Below are 14,063 nucleotides of genomic sequence, written 5' to 3' on the forward strand. Positions count from 1 at the left end.
ATCTAACGTGCCAACCTGGCCTGACTCTTTTTCCCTACCCATGATTCATAGCAGCGCTTTAAGGATACCCATAATAATCTCCATCATCTTCCTCTTCTCTCGTTGAGTCTCTGCCAAGCACCATTCATCAAATGACTGATCATCATCGTAGAGCAAGAAGAACTAAGCGCTGCAATGCAATCCACCTGTACCAGAGGAGCAGAGCGTGCTACATGTACCAGAGAAGCAGAGCGTGCTACATGTACCAGAGGAGCAGAGCGTGCTACATGTACCAGAGGAGCAGAGCGTGCTACATGTACCAGAGAAGCAGAGCGTGCTACATGTACCAGAGAAGCAGAGCGTGCTACATGTACCAGAGAAGCAGAGCGTGCTACATGTACCAGAGAAGCAGAGCGTGCTACATGTACCAGAGAAGCAGAGCGTGCTACATGTACCAGAGGAGCAGAGCGTGCTACATGTACCAGAGGAGCAGAGCGTGCTACATGTACCAGAGAGATGCAGAGCGTGCTACATGTACCAGAGAAGCAGAGCGTGCTACATGTACCAGAGAAGCAGAGCGTGCTACATGTACCAGAGGAGCAGAGCGTGCTACATGTACCAGAGAAGCAGAGCGTGCTACATGTACCAGAGGAGCAGAGCGTGCTACATGTACCAGAGAGAAGCAGAGCGTGCTACATGTACCAGAGAGAAGCAGAGCGTGCTACATGTACCAGAGAGAAGCAGAGCGTGCTACATGTACCAGAGAAGCAGAGCGTGCTACATGTACCAGAGGAGCAGAGCGTGCTACATGTACCAGAGAGACGCAGAGCGTGCTACATGTACCAGAGAAGCAGAGCGTGCTACATGTACCAGAGAAGCAGAGCGTGCTACATGTACCAGAGGAGCAGAGCGTGCTACATGTACCAGAGAGAAGCAGAGCGTGCTACATGTACCAGAGAGAAGCATAGCGTGCTACATGTACCAGAGAGAAGCAGAGCGTGCTACATGTACCAGAGAGAAGCAGAGCGTGCTACATGTACCAGAGAGAAGCAGAGCGTGCTACATGTACCAGAGAGAAGCAGAGCGTGCTACATGTACCAGAGAGAAGCAGAGCGTGCTACATGTACCAGAGGAGCAGAGCGTGCTACATGTACCAGAGAGACGCAGAGCGTGCTACATGTACCGGAGAGAAGCAGAGCGTGCTACATGTACCAGAGAGAAGCAGAGCGTGCTACATGTACCAGAGAGAAGCAGAGCGTGCTACATGTACCAGAGAGAAGCAGAGCGTGCTACATGTACCAGAGAGAAGCAGAGCGTGCTACATGTACCAGAGAGAAGCAGAGCGTGCTACATGTACCAGAGAGAAGCAGAGCGTGCTACATGTACCAGAGAGAAGCAGAGCGTGCTACATGTACCAGAGAGAAGCAGAGCGTGCTACATGTACCAGAGAGAAGCAGAGCGTGCTACATGTACCAGAGAGAAGCAGAGCGTGCTACATGTACCAGAGAGAAGCAGAGCGTGCTACATGTACCAGAGAGAAGCTTTCAGCTGCATTGCATCACACACTTACTCATGTCTGCATCTTACAATAGGTTTGATATTGTAACCTTTATTTGACCAGGCAAGTCAGTTGAGAACAGACTGTTATTTACAACGACGGCCTACCCTAACCCGGATGGTGCAGGACCACTTGTGCGTTGCCCTATGGGACTTTGATATTGTCATACATTCGTAGAGCAGAGCAGTCTGTTGGTTAAATTAAGCAACCGTGAGATGTTATGGTTGGAACCGGAGAATGGAGGGATTAATTGTATTCATGGTCTGTAACACTTAATTTCACAATGAATGTAAATAATATATTGACATAAAAAAAATGTACTTTTCAGTTTTCCTGTCAAGTATTGAAGAATATAATATCAGAATAGAATACTGCAGTGTGGTCACACTGGTGCAGTGGACACACCTTGAAAAGCCCACATTCTATAAGACAGTGATGCTGGTATCACCAAAATACAGCCTGACGGCAAACAGCGACAGGGTGAAGGTCTGTCAAATGTCTAGTTATTTTCCTGATTCCTAGAAAAGATGGAAATGACTTCCTTGCATTAAGGTAGAACATAGAATTAGAATGTTTCCCCATTCTAGAAGCAGAATACAGAACACCTTATTTTTACAACCCAGCCTGAAAAGGGTCTGGAGTAACTGATTTGCTCCAAGTCTGGGAATTTGTCCAAATAAAGTCTAACAAGAGGCCAGCATTGAGACTGAAAAAATAATGATAAATGACACCAACGTTCATATTTAATCACATGGTTTAATCTCCATAATACCGCCTGCTCTTAAATGAGACAGTCCAACAGAAAACGGATTTGTATATCATTCCTCCCCACCTTAAATACAACAAATGTTATAGCTATCAAATCAAAACATTCAAAACTAGGCTATATCATCACAGCACATCTATGGAGAAACATCATTTATTATTTTCATATAGCTTCAGATCCTCTTAATTGAGGATTGCTGTTATTGTGAAAGTGTTGCACAGTTCGTCCCTGAAAGAGTGGTATTGCAGGTTCTCATCTTATCGACATTTAGACTAGACGATTTGATGTGGCATGAGGAACAAGGTCCAATCCAGTATTCCAGGGGGTGAGGAACAGGATATTCAATTATGATTTTCTGCAAGAAATCCCCTTTAATATATTTTCTTTGCACAAGCAACAATGTATACAGGTCTATAAAGTGCGAAAACATCACAACAACCAATCATTACACCTTTTTATTTAACTTTTTAGTTTAAATCATGTTTTCTTTATCCCCGAAGATCTTCTTAACGTAGTCCCAAGCTTTACAACGATGCTACTCGAGTCCAAAATCTTTAAGGGAAGAAACACCTTTTAAAAAGTAGAATAATGTAGCTATATGCTACTGTAATCCACAGCACACAGTCAGTAGTTCACTGACGCCTTGCCCTCGACATAGATGTCTGGGTGGTCTCTCTCCAAGAGTCAGAAGTCTGGGTGGTCTCTCTCCAAGAGTCAGAAGTCTGGGTGGTCTCTCTCCAAGAGTCAGATGTCTGGGTGGTCTCTCTCCAAGAGTCAGATGTCTGGGTGGTCTCTCTCCAAGTCTGGGAGGGTCCAGAGTCAGAAGTCTGGGTGGTCTCTCTCCAAGAGTCAGAAGTCTGGGTGGTCTCTCTCCAAGAGTCAGAAGTCTGGGTGGTCTCTCTCCAAGAGTCAGAAGTCTGGGAGGGTCTTTGTCTCTCTCCAAGAGTCAGAAGTCTGGGAGGGTCTTTGTCTCTCTCCAAGAGTCAGAAGTCTGGGATGGTCTCTCTCCAAGAGTCAGAAGTCTGGGTGGTCTCTCTCCAAGAGTCAGAAGTCTGGGTGGTCTCTCTCCAAGAGTCAGAAGTCTGGGTGGTCTCTCTCCAAGAGTCAGAAGTCTGGGTGGTCTCTCTCCAAGAGTCAGAAGTCTGGGTGGTCTCTCTCCAAGAGTCAGAAGTCTGGGTGGTCTCTCTCCAAGAGTCAGAAGTCTGGGTGGTCTCTCTCCAAGAGTCAGAAGTCTGGGTGGTCTCTCTCCAAGAGTCAGAAGTCTGGGAGGGTCTTTGTCTCTCTCCAAGAGTCAGAAGTCTGGGAGGGTCTTTGTTTCTCTCCAAGAGTCAGAAGTCTGGGAGGGTCTTTGTCTCTCTCCAAGAGTCAGAAGTCTGGGAGGGTTTTTGTCTCTCTCCAAGAGTCAGAAGTCTGAGAGGGTCTTTGTCTCTCTCCAAGAGTCAGAAGTCTGGGAGGGTCTTTGTCTCTCTCCAAGAGTTCATGCGCTAGTGTTTTGGGCCAAGCAAAAAAAAACACAAAAAAAACTAAAGCATGTAATTCAGAACACTACATTAGTGGTCTGTCTAAATCTTTGACCTATGCGTTTCAAAAACCTACCATCGCATCCCTGTACTTTGTTTCAGGGAGAAAGCACTGCAATTTAAAACACTACACTTTTCACAAATTGCAAAAAAACACAAACCCATTTATAAATACGCAGCAACATAGTACAGTACAGTTCAAGTTTGGCAAATGTTTAAATCTGTCGAGTGCATTGTTCATTAGGTGGCATTACATTCATCCAAGACAATACATGAGTGGGTACTCTATATGGACACAGATTGAGGCTTGTTTTGGGACTCTGACTTCGTCTCCATCCCAAATGGCATCTATATAGTACACTACAGGTCAAACAAAGTGCACTAGAAAAGGGAATAAGGTGCCATTTGGGACTCCATTATTATTAACCATTAAGGCCCGAGGAGGTGTGGCATATGGCCAATATACCACGGCTAAGGGTTGTTCTTAGGCACGACGCAATGCGGAGTGCCTGGATACAGCCCTTAGCCGTGGTATATTGACCATATAGCACAAACCCCTGAGGTTCCTTATTGCTCTTATAAACTGGTTACCAACGTAATCAGAGCAGGGAAAATAAATGTTTTGTCATACCCGTGGTATACTGTCTGATATACCACAGCTGTCAGCCAATCAGCATTCAGGGCTCGAGTAAAATCATAATTTTATCACCGTCTCTGTTCTCTCTCTCTCTCTCTCTCTCTCTCTCTCTCTCTCTCTCTCTCTCTCTCAGACACAGCTGTGACAGTAACATTACTTAAAAATACTCTGGTCAAATAGAGTATTAGCTATACATCTTAATGTAGGCTACATTTCAATATCCAGTCAGAATGCAGGCCCAATACATTGCTTCATTGTAAATGGTGTGCTAGTATAGACATCTGAACAGAGCCCTAACAGCTAGCCTACCCACCACTAGAGTAACATTTCCCAGCAAGCCAGACAGCCAGCCAGCCAGACAGCAGTCCACTGGCGGTTTAGAGCACAACAGCTCAAACCAAATAAAGCTAGCTAGCTAACACCATATGTGTGCATGTAACTCACTCAAGCCAGGAAGCTGTGGTATCATCGTCTGAATGAAAGATGGCCTTTAGGTCTGCCCGACTTTGAACTATTATTAATTATTATTCACAGACTTTTTCTTTCTGCCTACAACAGTCATATTACTCATACTTCCTGTAGCATAAAGGTTATTCAGCCACTTAATGCAACAAGGTTTATCCTACATCAATGTCTCAGTAGATTATGCACTCTCTTTAAACTAAGTTGTTCTTCGTTAACAAATATTCTATACCATGCAGAAACTGTGAATTCAAAACAAAAGGCTTAAAAACTAAAAATGTTTCTCTCAGAGCGAGCGATAAGAGTGATCACCTCACTCAGCCAGTCATTCACTCAGCCAGTCATTCACTCAGCCAGTCATTCATTCAGCCACATAGAGCCCGGAGCCAGAGACTAGTACTGACTATTGTACCAAAGAAAAGTTCCAATAAAGATACGAGGAGGAAGAAGAAACGACATGACAAACACTTTGAGCTTTCAAGTAATGTTGAGCCATGTTGTTGTTATTGTTGTTATTGAGCAGGGGGTCTCATCAGTACTCAGTATCATTACTATCAACATCACCAGTATTATTACTACCAGTATCATCAATACTCTGTGTCGGATCCGTCGGCCGGATCAGTGTTTCGAGACAGCATGTAGTTGTCCATGTCGATGGAGGGACAGTTGTGGATGGAGTAACGCAGCCTCTCGGCCAGGATGGCCTGGCTGGTGTAGGGAGGCAGACGCAGCTGGAAGAAACACGTCTGGGCTGTGGGGAGTCCGTTCACAGGCTGGGGAGAAGAGGGAAGTGGGGTTCACAGGGAAGGAGAAGAGGGAAGAGGGGTTCACAGGGAAGGAGAAGATGGAAGAGGGGTTCACAGTGAAGGAGAAGAGGGGTTCACAGGGAAAGAGAAGATGGAAGAGGGGTTCACAGGGAAGGAGAAGATGGAAGAGGGGTTCACAGGGAAGGAGAAGATGGAAGAGGGGTTCACAGTGAAGGAGAAGATGGGTTCACAGGGAAGGAGAAGAGGGAAGAGGGGTTCACAGTGAAGGAGAAGAGGGGTTCACAGGGAAGGAGAAGATGGAAGAGGGGTTCACAGGGAAGGAGAAGAGGGAAGAGGGGTTCACAGTGAAGGAGAAGAGGGAAGAGGGGTTCACAGTGAAGGAGAAGAGTGAAGAGGGGTTCACAGTGAGGGAGAAGAGTGAAGAGGGGTTCACAGTGAAGGAGAAGAGGGAAGAGGGGTTCACAGTGAAGGAGAAGAGGGAAGAGGGGTTCACAGTGAAGGAGAAGAGGGAAGAGGGGTTCACAGTGAAGGAGAAGAGGGAAGAGGGGTTCACAGTGAAGGAGAAGAAGGAAGAGGGGTTCACGGGGAAGGAGAAGATGGGTTCACAGGGAAGGAGAAGAGGGGTTCACAGTGAAGGAGAAGAGGGGTTCACAGGGAAGGAGAAGATGGAAGAGGGGTTCACAGGGAAGGAGAAGAGGGAAGAGGGGTTCACAGTGAAGGAGAAGAGTGAAGAGGGGTTCACAGTGAAGGAGAAGTTGGGTTCACAGGGAAGGAGAAGATGGAAGAGGGGTTCACAGGGAAGGAGAAGATGGAAGAGGGGTTCACAGGGAAGGAGAAGATGGAAGAGGGGTTCACAGGGAAGGAGAAGATGGGTTCACAGGGAAGGAGAAGATGGGTTCACAGGGAAGGAGAAGATGGGTTCACAGGGAAGGAGAAGATGGGTTCACAGGGAAGGAGAAGATGGGTTCACAGGGAAGGAGAAGAGGGGTTCACAGGGAAGGAGAAGAGGGGTTCACAGTGAAGGAGAAGATGGGTTCACAGGGAAGGAGAAGAGGGGTTCACAGTGAAGGAGAAGAGGGGTTCACAGTGAAGGAGAAGAGGGGTTCACAGTGAAGGAGAAGATGGGTTCACAGTGAAGGAGAAGATGGGTTCACAGGGAAGGAGAAGAGGGATTCACAGTGAAGGAGAAGATGGGTTCACAGGGAAGGAGAAGTTCACAGGGAAGGAGAAGAGGGGTTCACAATGAAGAAGAGGGAAGAGGGATTGTTTTTACCTTTTATTAAGTAGTGAAAAAAGTACTGAGAGTGGAGTACACAGATGACCCAAATACTGTATGTGTTATATACAACACAAGTAACCTGATTAATTAGCCTGGTCCCAGATCTGTTCATATATAATAATAATATATGCCATTTAGCAGACGCTTCATCTTGCCAACTCTTATGGTCATTGGCGAGACAGCACCCCTGGATCTGGGACCAGGCTAGGGATTAATGTCACTCAAACTGAAATAAAACTGAGTACTTACCCTGTCAACCTTGATGATCTGGAACTTCTGAGTGATGTCAGCGGGGTTGGAGGGCAGTCTGGACCTTCCGGACACGAAGCGCAGGAATAGAACCCGCTCCTCATTGGCAAACTCCTCCAGACTCTGCCACAGCCAGCCAATCAGCTGGTGACTGTCTGTGATGTCGCGGTATCGGACTACTTTCTTGAGCATCTCCACGGAGACCTCGGGCAGACCGCAGACCAGCTGTTCTAGCTGGCGCGCCGTGAGAAGAGAGAGGAGAGGCACCGGGATGATGGAGGACATCCCCTCTCTCACCGCTGCTACCTACAGATAAACAACAACGTGACCGAGCGCAGACCAGCTGGAACCATCACAACAGCCGGGACAGACACAGCACAACGACGATACAGCAGTGTACAACAGCACTACCTGTCTGTCCATCTCGTGCAGACGGTAGTCCAGAGTCCTCTCTACGTAGTCACTCTTGTTGGAGAAGGTGAGAGAGATGTTGTGTCCCCCAGGGACCACCGGCACCAGCTTCCCATCTGCACTGTGGGCCATGAACGAGTCCAGAGGAATCATCTGGAGACAGACAGAACACAGAACTCTCAGAACACATTACACACAACTCTCAGAACACATTACACACAACTCTCAGAACACATTACACACAACTCTCAGAACACATTACACACAACTCTCAGAACACATTACACACAACTCTCAGAACACATTACACACAACTCTCAGAACACATTACACACAACTCTCAGAACACATTACACACAACTCTCAGAACACATTACACACAACTCTCAGAACACATTACACACAACTCTCAGAACACATTACACACAACTCTCAGAACACATTACACACAACTCTCAGAACACATTACACACAACTCTCAGAACACAGAACACACAACTCTCAGAACACATAACTCTCAGAACACATAACACATAACTCTCAGAACACATTACACACAACTCTCAGAACACAGAACACACAACTCTCAGAACACATAACTCTCAGAACACATAACACATAACTCTCAGAACACATAACACATAACTCTCAGAACACATTACACATAACTCTCAGCACACATAACTCTCAGAACACATAACTCTCAGAACACATAACTCTCAGAACACATAACTCTCAGAACACATAACTCTCAGAACACATAACTCTCAGAACACATAACTCTCAGAACACATAACTCTCAGAACACATAACTCTCAGAACACATAACTCTCAGAACACATAACTCTCAGAACACAGAACACATAACTCTCAGAACACATAACTCTCAGCACACATAACTCTCAGAACACATAACTCTCAGAACACATAACTCTCAGACCACAGAACACATAACTCTCAGAACACATTACACATAACTCTCAGAACACATAACTCTCAGAACACATAACTCTCAGACCACAGAACACATAACTCTCAGAACACATTACACATAACTCTCAGAACACATAACTCTCAGCACACATAACTCTCAGAACACATAACTCTCAGAACACATAACTCTCAGACCACAGAACACATAACTCTCAGAACACATTACACACAACTCTCAGAACACATTACACACAACTCTCAGAACACATTACACACAACTCTCAGAACACATTACACACAACTCTCAGAACACAGAACACACAACTCTCAGAACACATAACTCTCAGAACACATAACACATAACTCTCAGAACACATAACTCTCAGCACACATAACTCTCAGAACACATAACTCTCAGAACACATAACTCTCAGAACACATAACTCTCAGAACACATAACTCTCAGAACACATAACTCTCAGAACACATAACTCTCAGAACACATAACTCTCAGAACACATAACTCTCAGAACACATAACTCTCAGAACACATAACTCTCAGAACACATAACTCTCAGAACACACACAACTCTCAGAACACATTACACACAACTCTCAGAACACACACAACTCTCAGAACACACACAACTCTCAGAACACACAACTCTCAGAACACATAACTCTCAGAACACACACAACTCTCAGAACACATAACTCTCAGAACACATAACTCTCAGAACACATAACTCTCAGAACACATAACTCTCAGAACACGCACAACTCTCAGAACACATAACTCTCAGAACACATAACTCTCAGAACACATAACTCTCAGAACACATAACTCTCAGAACACATAACTCTCAGAACACATAACACATAACTCTCAGAACACATAACTCTCAGACCACAGAACACATAACTCTCAGAACACATAACTCTCAGCACACATAACTCTCAGAACACATAACTCTCAGAACACATAACTCTCAGACCACAGAACACATAACTCTCAGAACACATTACACATAACTCTCAGAACACATAACTCTCAGAACACATAACTCTCAGACCACAGAACACATAACTCTCAGAACACATTACACATAACTCTCAGAACACAGAACACATAACTCTCAGAACACATAACTCTCAGACCACAGAACACATAACTCTCAGACCACAGAACACATAACTCTCAGAACACAGAACACATAACTCTCAGAACACAGAACACATAACTCTCAGAACACATAACTCTCAGAACACATAACTCTCAGAACACATAACTCTCAGAACACATAACTCTCAGAACACATAACTCTCAGAACACATAACTCTCAGAACACATAACTCTCAGAACACATAACTCTCAGAACACATAACTCTCAGAACACATAACTCTCAGAACACAGAACACATAACTCTCAGAACACATTACACACAACTCTCAGAACACAGAACACAACTCTCAGAACACATTACACACAACTCTCAGAACACACACAACTCTCAGAACACACACAACTCTCAGAACACACAACTCTCAGAACACACACAACTCTCAGAACACACACAACTCTCAGAACACACACAACTCTCAGAACACATAACTCTCAGAACACACACAACTCTCAGAACACACACAACTCTCAGAACACACACAACTCTCAGAACACATAACTCTCAGAACACATAACTCTCAGAACACATAACTCTCAGAACACATAACTCTCAGAACACAGAACACATAACTCTCAGAACACATAACTCTCAGCACACATAACTCTCAGAACACATAACTCTCAGAACACATAACTCTCAGACCACAGAACACATAACTCTCAGAACACATTACACATAACTCTCAGAACACATAACTCTCAGAACACATAACTCTCAGACCACAGAACACATAACTCTCAGAACACATTACACATAACTCTCAGAACACAGAACACATAACTCTCAGAACACATAACTCTCAGACCACAGAACACATAACTCTCAGACCACAGAACACATAACTCTCAGAACACAGAACACATAACTCTCAGAACACATAACTCTCAGAACACATAACTCTCAGAACACATAACTCTCAGAACACATAACTCTCAGAACACATAACTCTCAGAACACATAACTCTCAGAACACATTACACACAACTCTCAGAACACATTACACACAACTCTCAGAACACATTACACACAACTCTCAGAACACATTACACACAACTCTCAGAACACATTACACACAACTCTCAGAACACACACAACTCTCAGAACACACACAACTCTCAGAACACACACAACTCTCAGAACACATAACTCTCAGAACACATAACTCTCAGAACACATAACTCTCAGAACACATAACTCTCAGAACACATAACTCTCAGAACACACAACTCTCAGAACACACACAACTCTCAGAACACACACAACTCTCAGAACACATAACTCTCAGAACACACACAACTCTCAGAACACACACAACTCTCAGAACACATAACTCTCAGAACACATAACTCTCAGAACACATAACTCTCAGAACACATAACTCTCAGAACACATAACTCTCAGAACACAGAACACATAACTCTCAGAACACATAACTCTCAGAACACATAACTCTCAGAACACATAACTCTCAGAACACATAACTCTCAGAACACATAACTCTCAGAACACATAACTCTCAGAACACATAACTCTCAGAACACATAACTCTCAGAACACATAACACATAACTCTCAGAACACATAACTCTCAGAACACATAACTCTCAGAACACATAACACATAACTCTCAGAACACATAACTCTCAGAACACAGAACACATAACTCTCAGAACACATAACTCTCAGAACACAGAACTCTCAGAACACATAACTCTCAGAACACATAACTCTCAGAACACATAACTCTCAGAACACATAACTCTCAGAACACATAACTCTCAGAACACATAACTCTCAGAACACATAACTCTCAGAACACACACAACTCTCAGAACACACACAACTCTCAGAACACACACAACTCTCAGAACACACACAACTCTCAGAACACACACAACTCTCAGAACACAGAACTCTCAGAACACAGAACTCTCAGAACACATAACTCTCAGAACACACACAACTCTCAGAACACACACAACTCTCAGAACACACACAACTCTCAGAACACACACAACTCTCAGAACACACACAACTCTCAGAACACACACAACTCTCAGAACACACACAACTCTCAGAACACATAACTCTCAGAACACATAACTCTCAGAACACATAACTCTCAGAACACATAACTCTCAGAACACATAACTCTCAGAACACACAACTCTCAGAACACACACAACTCTCAGAACACACACAACTCTCAGAACACATAACTCTCAGAACACATAACTCTCAGAACACATAACTCTCAGAACACACAACTCTCAGAACACATAACTCTCAGAACACATAACTCTCAGAACACACAACTCTCAGAACACATAACTCTCAGAACACATAACTCTCAGAACACATAACTCTCAGAACACAGAACACATAACTCTCAGAACACATAACTCTCAGAACACATAACACATAACTCTCAGAACACATAACTCTCAGAACACATAACTCTCAGAACACATAACTCTCAGAACACATAACTCTCAGAACACAGAACACATAACTCTCAGAACACATAACTCTCAGAACACATAACACATAACTCTCAGAACACAGAACACATAACTCTCAGAACACATAACTCTCAGAACACATAACTCTCAGAACACATAACTCTCAGAACACATAACTCTCAGAACACATAACTCTCAGAACACATAACTCTCAGAACACATAACTCTCAGAACACAGAACACATAACTCTCAGAACACATAACTCTCAGAACACATAACTCTCAGAACACAGAACACATAACTTTCAGAACACAGTGACAGATGTGATCCCTTTTTATTGTGTATGAAAACAAACTGAAAAGAGAATTTGCTAAGTAGTCAGGAAAAATGACATCCCTGCAGCAGGAACCTGGTGATGCAGGTCAGTTTGAACATGTCACTGGCTAAAGTCAGCAAAGAGCGGGATCTATAGCTCTATAAACCAGTTTCCCAGAAACAGATTAAGCCTATAGTCATGGACTAAAAAGCACGTTCAATAGAGAACGCCCACGGTGTTCAATAGAGAACGCCCACGGTGTTCAATAGAGAACGCCCACGGTGTTCAATAGAGAACGCCCACGGTGTTCAATAGAGAACGCCCACGGTGTTCAATAGAGAACGCCCACGGTGTTCAATAGAGAACGCCCACGGTGTTCAATAGAGAACGACCACGGTGTTCAATAGAGAACGCCCACGGTGTTCAATAGAGAACGCCCACGGTGTTCAATAGAGAACACCCACGGTGTTCAATAGAGAACGCCCACGGTGTTCAATAGAGAACGCCCACGGTGTTCAATAGAGAACGCCCATTGTGTTCAATAGAGAACGCCCATTGTGTTCAATAGAGAACGCCCATTGTGTTCAATAGAGAACACCCATTGTGTTCAATAGAGAACACCCATTGTGTTCAATAGAGAACAACCATTGTGTTCAATAGAGAACACCCATTGTGTTCAATAGAGAACACCCATTGCAAACAAATAGCTTTTCAGTCCAGAACTAGCTAAGGTTAGTCTCTGTCTGGGAAACAGCCCCTGTATGCATCATATCCTCCCTCACCACGTGGAAGTTGTCCTCTGTGATGCCGCTGTTGTCCAGGTGCCGGATGCCGTGCAGGGAGCGGTAGGTAAGCAGGTCCACCTCCTCCAGGTCCGGCCCACCCAGGGGAATACAACACAGCTGCTTCCAAACCCAGGGGGCCAGGTGCAGGTCCAGGGGCTTCTTGGTACGGATGGCCACCGCCATCAGGATGCCTAGGAAACGGAACTGGACCATGTGGTCTTCAGAGACTGCCGCTGGGTTCAGCAGGAACCTGACAGGGGGAATTAGAATCAGATTGTTTAACCAAAACTCCAGGAGAAACACAAGACAGGAAAGGCCTATTGGTTCACTTCACACACAGTAGGAGCTTTCGCAGCAGGCAAAGGTGGCTGAAATGATGTCATTACGTCACATAATCCAATCGAACCCCGGGAGACACCAGACCCCAGCGGGCAAAGCCGATGTAAAGTAAGTCATCACAAGCAGAAACGTTCCCAGGGACAGGGCCTGGTTGCATAAAACATCATAAGTGTTTCCCTTAAGGAATACCTTTCCCTTACCCGAGGAAATGTTTTTTTACGGGTGTTGCATAGAGCCCCTAAAACATTTCCTTAGGTAAGGTCATCATTTAAGTGGTTTTTACGGTAGTTTGAAGGCATGTACGGCAGAAAGAGTCTCTTGGTTACCGTGGAGACGACCTTCACTGGTCTGAATCTCTCGTCAAAGAGATAATATTTATTTGGGGAGATCGCAAAATAGAGCTTCTACATTCAAG

At 44.5% G+C, this 14,063-nt stretch overlaps 1 protein-coding gene across 1 annotated transcript in view; it reads right to left on the reverse strand.

Moving 5' to 3' along the window:
• Positions 1-4,383: 4,383 nt before the first annotated feature.
• LOC123999859 (probable E3 ubiquitin-protein ligase HERC1) overlaps positions 4,384-14,063 on the reverse strand; it is a 107,674-nt gene continuing 97,994 nt past the window's right edge. Inside the window, 4 exon segments of the mRNA XM_046305867.1 lie at positions 4,384-5,695; positions 7,218-7,523; positions 7,629-7,781; positions 13,307-13,559. Of these exon segments, the coding sequence (XP_046161823.1) occupies positions 5,510-5,695; positions 7,218-7,523; positions 7,629-7,781; positions 13,307-13,559 (898 nt within the window). The 3' untranslated portion in view covers positions 4,384-5,509.

The sequence above is a fragment of the Oncorhynchus gorbuscha genome, linkage group LG16 (assembly GCF_021184085.1).
Source record: "Oncorhynchus gorbuscha isolate QuinsamMale2020 ecotype Even-year linkage group LG16, OgorEven_v1.0, whole genome shotgun sequence".
In the NCBI taxonomy this organism is placed as follows: Eukaryota; Metazoa; Chordata; class Actinopteri; order Salmoniformes; family Salmonidae; genus Oncorhynchus; species Oncorhynchus gorbuscha.